General features: G+C 45.0%; 1 protein-coding gene across 5 annotated transcripts in view; it reads right to left on the reverse strand.

The window, feature by feature from the left end:
• LOC147626157 (NADH dehydrogenase ubiquinone complex I, assembly factor-like protein (DUF185)) overlaps positions 1-18238 on the reverse strand; it is a 30452-nt gene that overhangs the window by 1384 nt on the left and 10830 nt on the right. For 4 of the 5 annotated variants that reach the window (XM_086816270.1, XM_086816268.1, XM_086816267.1 and 1 more), the window contains 4 exons: positions 17642-17707; positions 16192-16289; positions 11870-11988; positions 11638-11678 (listed from right to left, as the gene is read on the reverse strand). In XM_086816270.1, the coding sequence (XP_086672396.1) occupies positions 11638-11678; positions 11870-11988; positions 16192-16289; positions 17642-17707 (324 nt within the window). The remainder of the gene's footprint in view (positions 1-11637; positions 11679-11869; positions 11989-16191; positions 16290-17641; positions 17708-18238) is intronic. The other variant, XM_086816271.1, reaches the window with a different exon arrangement.

The following is an 18238-nucleotide window of genomic DNA, read 5'->3' on the forward strand; positions in this document are numbered from 1 at the left end:
TGCAAGCATGAAAAGGACTGCATGCATATTTTAATTCATGAGAATATTTGTGATGTTTATCAATAATCATAAGCAGTGACTTTGACTTGTGCACTCCTGGAACCTAGGGGCTTTACCCTATCCAAGCAGTCAACACACACGGGTGTCAGAAGAGAAAAAATTTTCAGGTTCATTAGGCTCTGACACCAACTGTACTTGTGCCTATGTGCTACAGTTTTCAGAGAAAGAAAAGAATGCAACAGAAACATAAGACTCCTAAACTACTATCTGTATTATGTACAAAAAAGAAGTATTTACATAATCTGCAGATCCTCGAACTGTATCCAGCGCTGAAGCGCAACAACCCCCCCCCCCCCCGCCCCCCGCGCGGGCCCCCTGCGCGCGCCCTGCTGGGGCACCTGCCGCCTTCACCCTGCTCCCTCTCTCTGCCTGGCTTCATCGCCAGTTCCCATCCTCTGCCTTATCCTCTTCCGCCTGTTGAGTCCCCGCCTACGCCCCTCCTCTCCTGTCCTGTTGAGCTCCCTCCTTCCCTCGCCTTCCGGTCTGCCCCACCTCCTGTTAGCTCCCCTGAACTGTGTCCTGCCATCTGTGCGCTCCCCCCCCCCCCCCCCCCGGCCGTCGCCCTCTTCTTCCCTTTCGTCTGCGTGCTGCCCCCCTACCAGCCCCTGCGCACCTGTTCTGCCTCCTTCCCTTTTTGGTTTTTTTCCTTTTCCTGATTTCCACCCCTGCTCCTCTGCTCCCTCATCTCCCCCCCTTTGGCGTTTTCTCAAGGAAGGCAGGTTTTCAGCTTTCGGGCAGTTTTTCCTTACAGCAAGTTTCGGCTTCTTTTGGTCTTGAACCCCGGCTTCTTTTGGTCTTGAACCCCAGGAGGACTCCATGGCGGCCACTTTGTCATCCCCGACCGACGCTGCCATCCCTTGCCTCTCTTTTTCAGAAGCAGACCTCCAGCTCCTCACTTCGATAGTCACATCCATAGAGGCCTCCACCTTGGAATGCAAGATTGTGGGTAGCCGCCCGCGCGCGGACAGCTTGGGGATCTGTTACTATAGGCTAACCTCCTTAGCGTGCCTAGAAAGCTCACTAATATTCATCCTTTAGGACATGGCTACTACCAGGTTGAGTTCGACTCGCCAACAGTATCGGATAGAGTCATGCAGCTAAGCCCCGTCGCACTGCGTACCACCCAGGCCTGCTTTGCGAGGTGGCAACATGGCTTCAACCTAGCATCCAAGCCTCTGGCTGGCGTTTAAGGCTTTCCCGTGACAGTTTGCTTCCCAGGCCTTAGGACGGAGTACCTTCCTCTCCACCCGGTGATAGGTGGTGCTATTGGGAGAGTGATGGAATCCCTCTCCACCCTCGCTTCGGTTCTTGCTCAGGCAGCTGGGATTCCATCCCTTCGTATCTACGTAGCCTCTCCAAAGGAGTGCCACATGCCATATCTCTTCCCTTCTTTTTCCAGAAACAAGATCCTTCTATTAGTTAACAAAAGACAGCCTTAAAAGACTAAGTACAAACTCGCCTCGAAGTATGGAGCGAGGATCAAAGATGAAAAAGGGGGAAGGATGCACTTCTCCTCCGGCTGAAGGATGATGGCATTCTTCTATTAGCAAGTACTCGTCGTATACTTGCTCTTGTGACTTCTCAGTCGCGGTTGTGGATTGTGGATAGTGGTGCTACTGCTCACATGACACCCCATTGAGATTGGTTCGAGGACTTCACTGCCAGGTCAGGCGAGATCACTTTGGGTGATTCTTCTTCCGTGCCAGTGCATGTACATGGCACCATCCCCATCTTCCGCTCTTCCGAGGACAAGAGGTACTTCTCTGACATTCTGTACATTCCAGATTTGGCTTTTAACCTTTTGTCAGTGAGTGCTCTTACAGCTCAAGGTGCAGAGGTGATCTTCTTTCGTTATGAGATTACCATTCGTGATAAGGCGACCGGTATCATCTTGGCTCAGGGAGTCCAACTTTCCAAGATAGTGGTCTATACAAGTTGACCGCTCTACTTTCTTCTGGTGCTTCTTCTGCTCTTTAGCATGCTCGGTTTGGCCATTTGAGCTATCGGCTTCTACAGCGAGCTTCGAAGGATGGGTTGGTTGAGGATTTACCGACCATCAAGGCTCCATCTACTACTTGTTCCTCTTGCTTACAAGGGAAGCAACACCGAGCCGCCTTTTTGGAGGAGGCGACACACAGATCTTCGACATCACTTGCTCTTGTTCATGCAGACTTATGTGGTCCTATGAGTACCGAGTCTTTGAGTAAGGCGTTGTACATGCTCGTGATGGTGGATGACTTCTCCAGATATACTTGGGTTTTCTTTTTGAAAACAAGGATGAGGCTTTTCAGCACTTTTGTGATTGGAGAGTCGAGATGGAAAAAGAGACTGGTCGCTCGGTCAAGGCTCTCGGGACCGACGGAGGGGGTGAGTTTACATCCTAGGAGTTTCAACAATATTGCAGGACCCATGGCATTCGGAGACAGCTTACTACAGCATATACTCCATCATAGAATGGAGTTGCAGAGAGGAAGAATAGGACCATTATGGAGATGGCCCGTGCTATGCTTGAGCATTCTTCATTACCTTGACGTTTCTGGGCTGAGGCAGCTTCCACTACTATCTACATTCAGAACCGGTCTCCTACTGCTCTTCAGATAAAACTCCATATGAGACTTTCCATGGTGAGAAGCCCTCCGTTGTTCATTTCCGGATATTTGGTTGTTCGGCGTATGTTCATGTGCCTAAGGAGCATCGCTCCAAGTTGGACTCTAAGTCTCAGCGCATGACTTTTCTCGGAACAGCACTGTGTCCAAGGCATATCGTCTTTTTGATGTAGTGTTCGACGAGACTCCTACATCTTCAAAGGGGGGTGGTGAGCTTCTTCTTCCTCCACCTCCGCCTCCGCCTCCTCCTCCTCCTCCCTCTGCTTCTGTTACACCTCCAACTGTGGATTCTCAGCCAGATGATGATGACTCTGCTCCTCCTCAAGCGAGTTCGATGGCCCGTTTTCCAGATGGACGTCAAGTTGGCTTTCCTGAATGTTGATCAACCGCCGGGATTTGTTGTTCCAGGCAAACAGGATCAGGTGTGCCGGCTGAAGAAGGCTTTATATGGTCTGAAGTAGGCTCCGCGGGCTTGGTACCAACGGATTGATGAGTTCTTTCAGAAGCTCGGCCTACGCCATTCTCATGCAGATTCGAACCTTTATATCCTCCTTGAGAGGGGGTTGATTGTTATCATTGTGGTCTATGTTGATGACTTCATCTTTACAGGTTCTTATTCCGTGAGGATCCGTTCAGTCATGGATGCTTTGGAGACAAAGTTTGAGATGACGGATCTTGGCCTTCTGCATTATTTTCTCAGCTTTGAGATTTGGCAGACCTCGAAGGGCATTTTCTTCTCTCAGCAGAAGTACACACGGGAGATTCTTGACAGATTTCAGATGATTGGATGCAGACCAGTATCTTCTTCTTTGGATACTAGTGAGAAGCTTTCTCTACTTCATGCTTCTCCAGGGATTGATCAGGGACAGTATCGGGTTCTCGTCGATTGTTTGGTTTGGTTGTCCTACTCTCCCAATTGGACATATGTTTCGCAGTCAGTTTATTGAATTCTTTCTCATCCAAACCCCGTCAGCAGCATTGGCAGTGTGCTCTCAGAGTTCTTCGGTACTTGCGTGGCACTCTGGACTTTGGCATCTTCTATGGCCAAGGATGCACTCTTGTTGGATGGTCTGATTCAGATTGGGCTGGAGATCCAAATACTCGGCGTTCGACCACTGGTTGTGTTTTTACACTTGGGTCTGGAGCCATTTCATGGAGCAGTAAAAAGCAACCTAATGTGGCGCTTCCCTCTACAGAGGCGGAGTATCATGTGGTTTGTTATGGTGCATGTGAGGCGATTTGGTTGCGGAGATTATTGGAGGAGCTTGGCTGTCCTCCTACCGGATCTACTCTTCTTTGGTGTGACAATCAGAGTTGCATTGCCATCGCCAAGAACCCTGTGTTTCATGCTCGTGAGAAACACATTGAGATACAGTATCACTATGTTCGTGAACGGGTTCTTGCTGGAGATTTGTATCTGGAGTATTGTCCTTCAACGGAGAATGCTGCAGATTTGTTCACCAAGCCGGTTTCTTAGGCTTCCTCGGCTCCTCATCTTCGGCTTCTCGGAGTTTGTTTAGCATCTGGTGCTGAGAGGGGGTGTTAGCACATTCATCCCTAGTTTTTGCCCATTTCTGGTGTCCTTTTGGTCCCTTTTGCATGACCCTTGATTGTGGGCTGGCCACCCGTATTTTATATTATTTTTTGGGATTTTTCCCAGCCCATATGGTTTTTTCCCAGTCGGCCAGTTCAGTCCTCCAGTCGGCCAGCTTCAGTAGCTCCAGTCGGCCAACACTCCCCACCTATAAATAGGTGGGCTGGCCTCTTAGTCTTGTATCTTGCCTAGTCTATCTTTTGCTCCCTCACTTATGAGACTGCTTGTGTTTCTTGCTTGGGACTGTATTGCTTCAGTATATTCAGCATAGTTGCTCCATATCTCTCTCTCTCTCTTGCACTCTCTATTCAGCACACTCTAGTGCTCTTTTGCTTCCACTCTATGCACTCTTTCACTTTTCAGGTTACCAAGAAGATCAATATGTTATCGTTTGGACCTTCCAGATCATTGGAGGATACATAATGCCTTCCATGTAAGTTTATTGAAGCCATATACAAGACTACCCCCAAATGAGTCTGTATTGGAGGATCCACCAGAATTCGAAGAACAAGAAGAAATCTTACAGCCAGAATAGATTGTATTCCATTCCGTGAGAAAAAGAGGAAGGACAGTGGTCAGGAAATTCCTCTTTAAGTTTAAGAACTATTCACCTATGGATGCGAAATGGATGCCAGAAGAGTACTTCAAGGACTACCCAAATATTCTTCGAGCTTATGAGGAAGCAGTTGGTCCAGATGTATTTGAAGTACAGGCTTGAAACGTCTTGTGATCAAGACAGATTTAAGAGGGAGGGATTGTAGCCCTAGCCCTCTTCATTGTATATATTTATACTGAAATGGAATTGATCACTATCTTGCTTATTTAATGGTCTTGATTGGATATGCTCTAGTTTGGGTGGCAACGATGCCAGAAAGACCAAGGAGAAAGATTTGTATATGGGAGGCAACGATGCCAGAAGACCCATTGGACAGCAACGATACTAGATATATTGAACATTTTGCAATCGGGCGGTCATTGCGACCAGATGGCCCAGATGACTATATTGGATTTTGCAGTCAGGCGGTCATTGCGACCAAAAGGCCCAGATGACTTTATTGGATTTCGCAGTCGGGCGGTCATTGCGACCAAATGGCCCAGATGACTATATTGGATTTCATAGTCGGGCGGTCAATGCGACCAGATGGCCCAGATGATTATACATGAACTCTCAGGCGATTCTAGAGACCAAATGGCCTTGAGGGAAGACTGAGTGGTCCTAGAGACCAGATGGCTCAGCACGGTTTCGATGAGACCAGACAGGACAATCCATGAACAGGAGGATCATTACTTGTGCATTGCATACTAATGTATGTTTGAATTTCTTTGAATTTGTGTGTTGTTTTTGATGCGCGAACAATGTTTGGATTTATGGCATGTGATAATTCATTGGGCTCCAGACTACCTGGCCAATACCTAGAATACCCAGTAGACGCGAATGATGCATACTTGTTTGTTGTCTAGCTTGTGTCTGGTTTTTGCAGAAGGTGAGTATGCATTTATCTAACCCTTGTTACAAGCTATGAAGAACATGTATCATCAAGAACAAGGACATCAGTCAAAGAAAGACATAAAGATGTTTCCAAAGGACCAGATGCCCAAGAGCACCAGATGGGGCTAGTACCACGATCATATGCATGCCACAGTTGAGGACAACTGTGATGTAAGCAAGAGGGAATGTAACTATTTGGTCCTCCATGCTCTTTTCACATGATAGAACTCATGCCCGGACACATGGACAGGATGATGGACACTTGGAAACAAGTTTCCTAAAGTTGGAAGCACCCATCTTGGTTAAAAAGCAATAAAAAGCAAAAGTCAAACTAAAAAGCTGAGAGCATCGTTGGAAAGAGGACATTGAACTGGATCAAAAAGCTAAAAGTTGCTTTTTCAAAAAGCTACTCCAGGGCCAAAAAGCAAGGCCTTGACGATTCTAAAAGCTTGAATCAAGAACTTTGACTATTATTAAAACAAAAGCAAGGAGGCAAAGCAAAAGCAAGAAAATAAAACAAAAGCTAGAGGATAAAGCAAAAGCAAAGTTTGGCAAAAGCATGGTTCCCCATCAACTATAAAAGAAGCTTGTACCTCCATCGAAGGGCATAGAAAGAATTCTTGGAGATCTTGGAGGAGTACTTGTGGAGACTCATCAACATCTTCTTTCCTCTAGCATCGCCTAACTCCTCCCTCTCCGTCAGCAATTGCCCTTGCAATGCCTACATCCGCCGGTGCTCCGCCCTTGCAGCACCCACATCCACCGGTGCTCCACCCCTGCAGCGCCCATATCCACCATTACTCCGCCCTGAGCGCCACCATTCCCTGTGCGCCGCTTGCACCCCTGAACGCCGGCCTACCGCTGTTGCTTGTGTGCCGCCTCTGTACAGCAACAGTGCCACCCTGTAACCAGCATCACCGCCCTACCGCCATTCCTTGTGCGCCACTTGCGCCCTGAACGCCGTCGTTGCTTGGGCACCGCCTTTGTCAGCACATCGCCACCGTCTCTGTACAGCAGCACTGCCACCCTATAACCAGCACCACCAGCGCTTCTCTGTGCGCCGCCACCCTTCTCTGCATCATCCCTTGTGACCAGTACTTGCGCCGCTTCTGTGCTTTCTTTGTGCAGTACAATGCGCCGCTCAGCCCGTGCTCGTCCAACCACAGCAACACTTTTCTATTAACTACAGCCCCCATCGCGGCCACCAGATCGTCGCTGCCATCTCAGAGTACAGCCACTGCCTGTTGTATCAGTGCCATCCCCTCAAGATGGGTACTAAGATATTGTTGCATCATCATTCCTGTCTCTGGGTGCCTAGTTTTTGGAGATCACACTAGATTGGATACAAAGCATTGGTGGGTATCTATGATTCCCAAGATTTTGATTCATGTATTCGATATTGGTAGTAGCCCGGTGTAAGTCTCTTGTGGGTCATCCTCGTGGTAAGCTCGGCATCAGTTATCTTGTGCCTTGACATCGACCTTGGCCCAACCTCGACATCGACACTTTTTTTTGATATTGTATTCATTTGTTGTATTGGCCCTGGCTTGGAAAAGCCCGTGGATTGTTCCTGAAATAAATTCTTTAAAGGGGACCATGCTTGTACCCCGCTCAGCGTGTTGTACCGTGTACGGTGTGAAACCCCTATTCTCATCTCTCTCCCCCCCTTCTCTCTCTCTCTATCTTTATCTCTCATACACGTGGTTGCATCTGTCACTGCACGCTCCGTTGGGCTTACAGTGGTATCAGAGTAGGATTTCTCTTGAAGAAATCTTTTATGGGGTGACAAAACCATGTCGGGAGTTGAGGGAGACCACCCTATCTCTCTCTCTATCTTTATCTCTCGTACACGTGGCTGCATCTGCCACTGCACGCTCCATTGGGCTTACAAAAGATCACCCTCTTTCTTTGGTTGATGGCACACAGGAGTTTAGCGTTTGGTACTTGGTGGTCGACCAGCGGTGCGGCCACCCCCAAGAGACTCAGAGACATTGCCTTTGGGATTGCCCGAAGCCTCAGCAGATTTGGTAGAGGATTCTCCCCATCTTTGCTATGGATAGGGCATCGACCCAGATCATCACATGGGACACTATCACTTGGGCCACAGATGCTGGAGTGGGGTTAGGGCTTATGAGGAGGATGGGGGAGGACTAGGCCTTCAGATCTCTCACCAACGTATTGGAGCAGTACCAGTCACAGCCCCACGTACAAGCGATTGGCGGCCAAGCTCATAACAAAGATGGGAGATTTGCAGTGTAGCATAGCAGCCTGGCACATTTGGCGTACTAGATGCAGCAAGGCCATCAAGGGTACCCACACTCCGCCGGCAGAGGCAATCAGGAGCATATGGCTTGATATCGTTCACACCCTCCGCGGTCGGTGGGGGAAGTTACAGGGAGGTTCAAACCACATGCACCAGCTCGATCGTTCTATCTGTATTCTTGGATGTGAAAGTAGATGCTCTACACACTCACAGACAACACACACACAAGCTCAGAGAGCAACAAAGACAATAGCAATAGCTGGAATGTACTCAATCAGATAATGAGTGTGTGGAGTACAATGTACTAGTACCCCTTAGAGGGCTGATGTAACTGCTAACACACTAAGGGTGTGTTCTCACGGGAAAAAACCCCTACCAGCACATGGTAAAAAGTGCATGTGATCAGCTCTGTTCACACCTGAACTTCATGGAGGTAGAAGGCTAACAAACTCCCCTGAAGTGAAGGCCATGAACGAATATAGGGTGTAGCAAACTACCTTGGTAGAGATAATAAGTTCAGAGCTTGTCGGCGGAAAGCTTCAAACTTCTCCTTGGTAAGGGGCTTGGTAAATCCATCTACCACATTGGCCTGTGTCGACACGTAGGTCAAGGCTATTTCTCTAGTATGGAGCCGTTCCCTGACATGGTGATAATGCACCTCAATGTGCTTCGTCCGTGCATGGAATACTGGATTGCGCGCAATTGCTAATGCGCTATGACTGTAGGTGTAAAGAGTGGTAGCAGACTGTTTTTCAATACCAAGATTAGCCAAAAGACGGTGGAGCCAGACACACTTCATAGTAATTGTGAATGCTACCCTGTACTAGTAGTCTTTAGAGGGTTGACATGGGTGCTAACACGCTAAGGGTGTGTTCTCATGGGAAAAAACCCCTGCCCAGTACAATGTGAAAAGTACCTGTTCACACTTGAACTTCTTGAATGTAAAAGACTGACAAACCCCCTTGAAGTGAAGGCGTGAACGGATATAGGGTGTAACAGACTACCCTGGTAGAGGTAATAGGTTCAAAGCTTGTCGGAAAACATCAAACATCTCCCTGGTAAGGGGCTTGGTAAATCCATCTACCACCTTGGCTTGTGTCAGCACGTAGGTCAAGGCTATCTCTCCAGTATGGAGCCGTTCCATGACATAGTGATAATGCACCCCAATGTGCTTCATCCGTGCATGGAATATTGGATTCCGCGCAACCGCTAATGCACTTTGCCTATCAGTGTAAAGGGTGGTAGCAGACTTCTACCCGATACCAAGATAAGCTAAAAGACAACGGAGCCAGACACACTCCACAATAGCTATGAATGTTGCCCTGTATTCAACTTCACAATTGGATGTGGCTATTGTTGGCTACTTCTTGCTAAACCATGAGATACATGAGCTGCCAAGAAGGAAACATCATCCACTAGTTGACACTCTTGTGTCAGAACATCCTGCCCAGCCACTATCAATGTAGGCAGACACGCATAAAAAAGACCCTAGGGAGCACATCCTAGCTCACTACCACATGCTCTCGGAGCAAGATGAAACACCCTTAATTGTCTATCAGACCTTTATGGCCACCTGTCCAAGTTTGAGAATTGGACACCGTTGCTTTATGGTTTGTTTATACATGAGTTTGGTGTGTCCATCCTTGACATTTGATGTAGATTACTCATGCTTTGGCATATAATTGGGTGTGGCAAAACTTGTTAACCCTAAAATGGGTTAACAAATACATGCTCATATGTGGGATGTCTAAAGAATGAAAATTTTCTTATCACTGATATTGTCAAATCCACTGATGGAAATCTTCTCAAGATCCGCCTACAGCTCGGCAATCTTCACGGAAGAGACAGCACCAAACCTCCTCTAAATCTCAAGCCACATCTATCGGGCATTACTCCTCGTAGAAATAAACTGTGCCTATATGGCAAGAGTCATGCAATGAATGATGATGAGGCGTACACAAGCATCCAAAATTCCACAAAAAGCTGGATCCACCAAGGTAGGTGTTATAACTGATGTCCAAACACCAGCACCTTCAAGTAGCAATTGGGTATAAAAAGACCAAGTATGATAATTGGTAGTTGTAAGTTTCATGGATGCATTGATGTGGGGAGGAGTCTAGGATGGAACATGAGAGAAAGAAGGGGAGAGGTTCTGTGGGAGGGGAGAAACAAGAGCAGAAGTGGTTGGGGGAACCACCAAAGGGGTGGAGGGAGAGGGTACCGATGAAGTGGTAACCTGAGAAGTAGGGGATAGGATTCCCTGGGAATAGAAAAGAAGTCCACAGAAGTTAGAATATTGATCTCATGAGGATGAAGAAGAAGGAATGCAGGGTGGGAGAGTGGGAAAAAAACCAGAAGGGTAGAAAAGAAATGATTCTCCAAGGTTTAATGGCACCACAGATGCTGAAAACACAGCTCTGTGAAGAGAAACACAGCTTGATTGAAGAAAACGTAGCTTTCTAATGAAAAGCGCAGGTTCTTGAAAGAAAACGCAGGTCGTAGAGCAGTTCTAGGCTCTGATACCATGTGAGAAATCTGTGCTACTGCTGTAAATCTGAAAACAGAGAGTAAAACAGCATGTATGTGTATACAGTAGACTGCAAATGATCAAGAACCTGAATATGAATGAAGGTTCAGCATGAGGGAGGCCCATGAGTGCTGGTATGTACAAATCAGGGCTGAAATCAGAGATGAAATGATGTGGGAACGACCTATTTATATAGGTCCTCATGAGCTGGTCGGCCAGGTTCTACAGGCCGACCTTGACAAAAATCCATAATATGTTGAAAAATGCTATTAAAAAAAGGCACCTAAAAATGGTGCAAAAATAGCAGATAAAATATGCAATGCAACCTTCAGGGCCTCATAAATGGGCCAGATACAAGCATGTAGGGAGTCCATCTGGGGATGAGCAATATTTCCAGCATCTCATACAAGGGGAGGGGGAGGGAGAGGGAATAACCACACAAGTGGTCTGTAGAGCCAAGTGGGCTCACCACCTCTATCTGTGAGAAAAGGGCCAGGCCGCTAGAGCCTCAAGAAGGCTTCCCGCGAAAATCTTGCACAAGAACAAGCCTCTTTGCAAGCCTGAATATGTCAATGAACTAAATCTGAGGTGCAAGGTCACTTGCCTGGGCAGTCAAGGACAAGGTAACAAACTGTTGTTGAAGAAGCAATAGGCTGGTGCTCGCTATGGTTTGGGCATGCAGACGGTCTAAATACTAGGGGTTCGCAGCTGACATATCTGAGTCCTCTTGGGCCTGGCATATTAGCGGGGGAGATCCGACCACTGGGGTGGGGTCCTGCCAACAACACAAGCTCCCCCCCCCCCCCCCCCCCCCCCCCCCCCCCCCCCCCGTGCACCACTCTTTTGAGATTGGGTGCTGACTCTGGAAGGCGTCTTCAGGTTTCCAAAATTGTTGGCTTTATGCCCCTTACAAATAAAAACGTATCACAGATGATGGTACACTGCAACAATATGGAAGATACCTGAAAGCTTATCCTACAAGCTATGACTACTTGTCCATATGTTACTACTAAGAATGCTTACACAAGTGCACAAATTGCTAGAAAATAAGTGCCTTGATAACCAACAGTTACAAGTTTTTCATAAGCATATGCTTACCTCCAGCATGATGACAAAGCAAGGGCGTTCATCAACTTTTCCTGTCATTATAAGAACGATTTAAATTTTCAACTATATGAAAAGAAAATAAGAAAAGCCAGAGCTCATGGCAAACATGTTCGACCACTTATAGAAAGCTCAAACAAATTCTTGTACTCTTTATCAGGTGCTTGGTAAAAAAAACATAGGTAGAAGATATGGTTGTTTTGTCATGGAGAATTGATAGAATTACCCCATCCTGATCTCTTGCAGGCATCTCGACACTCCACAAAAAAATGGGACCTGTGGGTCTTCTCCACATGGATTGAATTGAGTTGAATATTGGCCAAAGCGTTGCTGATCTCAACAGAACTGCAAGCAATAATTACTATTTGCTTATTTTAAAACAAAATGAAACACATGTTAAGTTAGGTAAAAGAGCTTTAGAACAAAACTTTGGTCATCACCTCCATTAGTAGTAAAACAAGCTGTGAGCCTACTAGTGCACCCAAGCTATTGCTAGATAGACAGATGTCCCTACCACACAACTCCGATAATGTATCATACTAGGGAAAAAGCTAGGTTTAGGCTTTACTGTAGAGTCCAACCCATGTTGGAAGCCTTAATTTACGAAGGGACAAAATAGGTTACGAGAGTGTGAGTGGAAACACACATGGTAGATGTGAGTTGCACTGTCCTATGAGAGAGTCGAGGCAAAAGGACAAAGGACCAAGGATGCAAAAAAAGGCAAGCAAAACTTGCATCCAAGAACAGCAGCAAGTAGATGCCCGTTTGAGGTGGCTCAACAAGCCCAAAACATAGCAGCCATTGGTGCCCAAGGCTGGGCAGTTAGATTGCTAGATCAACAGAACCATTTTCACTCTCTTCTCCAATCCAGCATCAAGCCGGCCAGTCAGCCAGGAAAAATTGAGCAAATTCAGCCTATAAAAAGGAAGCCAGGGTTGTCATTTGAGTGCCCAGCACGTCCAGAAACCAGATTTCACAGCCAACACAGATTCACGCTCTTAGAACAACCTCGACTCAAAAATCTTGCATACCAGCTCCAGAACTCTAGAAACTTGGCGGACAGGAGAACCAATGAGAGTTGCTTTGAGTGCATAATGAGAACTTTTCTGCAGAAAGAAATCAACCATTCTGGTACTTTCACTCCCATTCACTATAGAAAATACTCCAAAAAAGAGAGAGAGAGAGAGAGAGAGAGAGAGAGAGTAATAAAAGTCTACAAAAGACCCCAAGGGTCTATGAGACCATGAGTGATACAATGATAAACTGAGCCATGGAAGATAATTCATTGGAGTGTCTGCCAAAAAGCCAGAATTGCTTGGAAAAAGGATGCCGAGGAAGACGAGCCTTCAGATATCTAGAAAGCCTATCAAGAAGAGCACGAGAACACGGACAATGCCAAAGTAAATGAGGTACCGTTTCTTGTGCATGATAGCACCTGTAATAGCATGGTGAGGCAATGTTTCTCTTGGCCAGTGGTATACCCACAGGAAGCACCCCAACTAGGCATCTCCATAGGAAGACTCTATTTCATAGGGAGTATATTTTTCCAAATTCTATTTAGGCATGTCAATCCATGGGGGAGGAATAATCACCTTATATGCTCTCGCTACAGTCAACTGATCAAATGAGATAGGCTTATAACCAAGCATCTGTCTATCTAATTTCCAATCCATCAGCCTGTTTTGTGCATTAAGCGGCAAAACATTTAAAGAAAGAAAAAAAAGGAGTCATCGCCATATGCTTGTGTGAGAAACTATCAACCACCACACATTGCTAGGCCATGGAGATTGCCATCTGCAACCATCTTGTCCATATACAAGAGCTAGGATGGATAGCAATTGCATATAAAAGTGAACTAAGTGGGCAACCCTAACATATTGATTTTCCTAGTTTCCAGGGACAAGAGAGATCTCCTCTTAGTATGCATTTTGCCAAGCCTTCAGCATACTAGCTAGCAGTAAATAGCATTTCGCATCTTTGGTCCAAAGCCCATTTCTTGTGCAATATAGTACCTTACTTACTTTAGCAATATCTACCTGCATGATAATGACGTCTTGTTTTGTGTATTTGGCGTATTCAATGCCAATATATGCATTTGCAATGTTATCATTGATATGCCTTCATGGTATAAAACCATACTGTGCGGTATGCAATCTTTTATGTAATATGCATTTGACTCGAGTGACTAGCATTTTTGTGATAAGTTTGTATATCACAAGCATAGGGTGCCAATCATAAATCATTTCGCACAATTGTTTTTTAGGCACGAGCTTGACAAGTCCTTCCTTCCAAGAAGTCTGCAGCATTCCTATGTCCCACAATAATTTATCATGGAGAGGATAGTGTCTTTCGTAAGATCACAAAATGCATGAAAAAATTCTCAGTAAGACCATCCCATCCTGCAGATTTTCATCTGCCCAATGCGTTTTGTACATCACCAAGCTCATCTTCAGTGAATGGTGTTTCAAAGTCATCAGCCTCTTGTTGTGTCATTATACTTGTCACAATGTCCAATAGAGTTTTGACGGGCCGCACAAACTTTTGCAATAGCAGCAGGTGGAGACCCAAACATGTCAACAAAATGTTGTAAACATACCTCCTCAAGTTGCAGCTTGTTTGTGGTCCATTCACCATTGCATTGCTTTACACGCACTATGGATTGCCTTTGACGAGAGGCATATAATCCTTTGAAGAAAGCTTTTGAGAAACAACCTTTATCAAGCAATGGTTTTTGTCGAGCTTTTACTTGCTAATTTTGAAGCTTTCTTTGGTCATTGGTTTTCAAGGTTTGATGCGCATTCCACAAAATGTCCTGCTCCTGGGCAATCGAAATTTTATGCTGGCTGATTTCTTTGAATTGTTGAATAAAGTGTTTAGCAGTGGACACTCTTTGTCTTTCTTCCTGCAAATACCATCTGCCATAATCCTGTATAACAGCTTGCATTCTAATTACAAAGCTATACCAGGCCACATCCAAGTCCTCAGTTGCAGCTTGTTTGTGGTCCATTCACCATTGCATTGCTTTACACGCACTATGGATTGCCTTTGACGAGGGGCATGTAATCCTTTGAAGAAAGCTTGAGAAACAACCTTTATCAAGCAATGGTTTTTGTCGAGCTTTTACTTGCCATTTTTGAAGCTTTCTTTGGTCATTGGTTTTCAAGGTTTGATGCGCATTCCACAAAATGTTCTGCTCCTGGGCATTCAAAATTCTATGCTGGCTGATTTCTTTGTATTGTTGAATAAAGTGTTTAGCAGTGGACACTCTTTGTCTTTCTTCCTGCAAATACCATCTGCCATAATCCTGTATAACAGCTTGCATTCTAATTACAAAGCTATACCAGGCCACATCCAAGTCCTCATGCATCTGCATAGAAAGTGGACGCAAAACATCTCTCACCATTTCTGCCAACGATCTATGCATGAGATAGCTATTGTTGACAATCAATAATCTCGGATCCCTCAAGGAATAACACACACACACACACTTTTTTTTTATAGTAATGATATATTAACAGTGGGAAACCTCAGTGCGAGGTGAAAACCCACAAAGAAATATGCACTATACAATGGTGAGTCCGAAAAGGACCCATACTAGAGTTCCTCAGAAACAGTCAAAGAAAAGCGACGTGGGAGACGTGTGGACTCCCGCCAGAGATTCTGGACTCAAACACCAACCCTTACGTGCTCAGGGGAACATATGTGTGCATGTGTGCATATATTTTTGTGCGCGCGCGTGTGGGTGTGTATGTGTGTGTGTGCTGTATGCATGTATGTATGCGTGCTGTGGAGCCCCCGTTTTCACAGAGTCTTATCAGTTTTTGTGTAATCTTCCTCCCAAAGCAACCAGCAATGGAGGGAACACCCCCTTCTTCACAGACTCTTTCCTCTGCAGAAGCTTGGTATCAAAATTTTCTGATGCATCTACCTCCTACTAAACAAAGGATCTTTGATCTGGAAAACAATATGCACGTGCAGCTGTTAAGTATTCACATAGATCAGCTAACAACCACACACTCAGAACCAACCAACTCCTAAGCAGGTTGATAATGTGACATGATGACATGGTGTATCGTTCTTATTGATGTTCAGAAGTGCCATCTTTAAAAGTTTAGATGGGAGCCACATTGGAATGTATTGCCATAGGGTAACCATGAGAAGATGGGGGAACTTTAGCCCTACATTTATGCACTTGTGAGTGCCTTTTTGATTAACAGAACATGGGCCACAAAGCACCTTCTCTATGAACCAATCCTCCTAAAACTTCTCCCTTGTACCAAGTCTTAATTTTTCTTTACACTAAGTCTGAAAACAATCACAAACTCAGGCACATCACCTCACCTGCACCACATGTATTCAATCAATCCTTTTACAAATTTAACTATGAGCTTACAAAGCTTTAGAAAAATGCAACGTAGAGCTCAATTCTATAATTAATAGGTTATGTCTTCATCAACTCCTCCTTTCGTTTCTTGAAGTGATACTCTCTCTGTCATACACATAAAGAACCTTGTACTTTATCTAGAACTTGGAATGTCCCAAACCTACACATAGCGCATGCTGTCATAAACCGAGGGTGCTTCAAGCTTTACATAGTCCAGTATATTTCTGGCACAGGTGCCTGTACCTCCACCAATTTCAAAGATCTGAAACATGAAGAGAAAAGAATGTGACTTTTAACATAAAGATCTCAAACATGAAGAGAAAAGAGCATGAACTTTAACATAAAGAATTGCCAAAGTTTAGGTATCATTCATGCACCGTAGGAAAAAGAACTTTTTAAGTCCAGGACCCCTTATAAGAAGTTTTCTTTCGAAAAAAGATTATCTTGTTTCTTTGGCATCTTCACACCAAAAAAAAAAAATTATAATTCATGTTCTTTAACTCAAAAAGGCTTTACATGTCACACTTTGTGCACAGTAGGACAAGACAGAAGTACAGTTGCATCACTTTGGAAAACTAGGCGGTCGATCCACGGACTCTTCTATCTGCTCTTCACTGCAGCCCAAGGCTCAGGTGTACACCTTTTTAAAGGTGTGCGTTGATTGGTAGGACCAGTAGCAGTCAAGGACAAGTCACCCAGCCCATTCTCCCCCTTTTCACTTATAAAAAAACCCCTTCGGCTCATTACCACCTACTTAAGTGAAGGCCCATTACCACCACCCCTTTTCCAGCCTGTTTCCACCATGTTTGTAAGTGTCAACTGCCGCTGGCTACTCTCTTAAGACTAGCCAATGCCTCTATATGAGTTCAACTTGTTGCCTTGTGTGGTCCCTTGAGTCACCTACTTTCCCCTTATGTCTTTACCCTCTTTTGAGGTGTCTTTAGTGGTGAGTAGAAAATGTGTCATATTATCCCCACTAAGGTTACGTACATCATCAAACCACTTGATGGGCACACAACAAATAGATCAACTTCCCTATGGTTTGAGTCACATTGAACCAAATCACTTAATCAATTGAATGCCCTCTGCATTTCGAAGGAAAATGCAGCTCCTCCTTCAAAATTCTCTTTCTTGCAAATCATTCCTCCAGAGCCCATGCTGCTTAGAGGCAGTACACCTTTCTTGACCCCATCTTTCAAGCGTAAACACCTCCTCAAAGATTCATCTTCAAATAGCTCAGTAACTTCAAAGAAAAAGTTAAAATAACCGCACTTTGGATTATCTACGTCGGTTCCTTCCGCTCAATAATTGCACAAACACTTTAGCATAAACTAGCTGGAATAAAATAAGCAAAAACAACCTGCACACCCATTAAATTAGCAAAATAAAGACTAATAAAAAGTCCAAGTTAGTAGCTTCCCTTTTAAAAAATGAACAAAGAAATCTATTGTGTCCTTGATCAACCAAAAAATTTAGTATGGTGTGCTATTTAAACTAATTCCAAACTAGACATTTATTACTGACAATGATATAGTTCTACTGGACATCACCACTTCTTGAGAGGCACCAGTGTTTACATCTTAGTTAGATGCTTATGTTGGGGAACTAGCTTACCTGCAAAGGAAACTTCGGGTTGTGATTCCTTAATATATACTTTGCAAGTGCATACCCATACCATGGCTGCCATAAGATGAGAAGCACATAATAAGTCAAACATTATAATTTGAGAGTGTGTTAAATATGGAACTAAAATAGCAATAGAGAGAGATTAAGCATCTATGAAAGACCCAATGGGCCTATGAGACCAAAGTGATACAATAATGCCCATGGCATATCTCATCATGGAACAAAAACTAAAATAGAACAAAACAAAAATCTCACTAGAATGATACAAAAATGTCCATGATAATCTGATCATGGAATACAAGGGACATGAAACATGAAACATAAGAGGAGCATCAGCCCTCAATAGATGGTATACCACTCCCCAATATATCAAGCATGGGGCTAATGACTATGGCCAAGAGATCTCCCTCAGCTATGTCACGTGAAAAGGTGGCGGTGGAGCATGTCCAGATCTCAAGTTGATGAGTGGATCGTGGTTGTCATTCGGAGGGCCGTGGGCAGCGGGCAGGCACGCTGAAGTGCACATGCCTAGTCCGACGTAACTCCTCTCGAGCGAAGTGGGTCTGCAATAGCCCGAGGTGGGTC

This window comes from Cibotium barometz, chromosome 22, assembly GCF_041138505.1.
Source record: "Cibotium barometz isolate CiBa-2024 chromosome 22, ASM4113850v1, whole genome shotgun sequence".
Classification (NCBI taxonomy): Eukaryota; Viridiplantae; Streptophyta; class Polypodiopsida; order Cyatheales; family Cibotiaceae; genus Cibotium; species Cibotium barometz.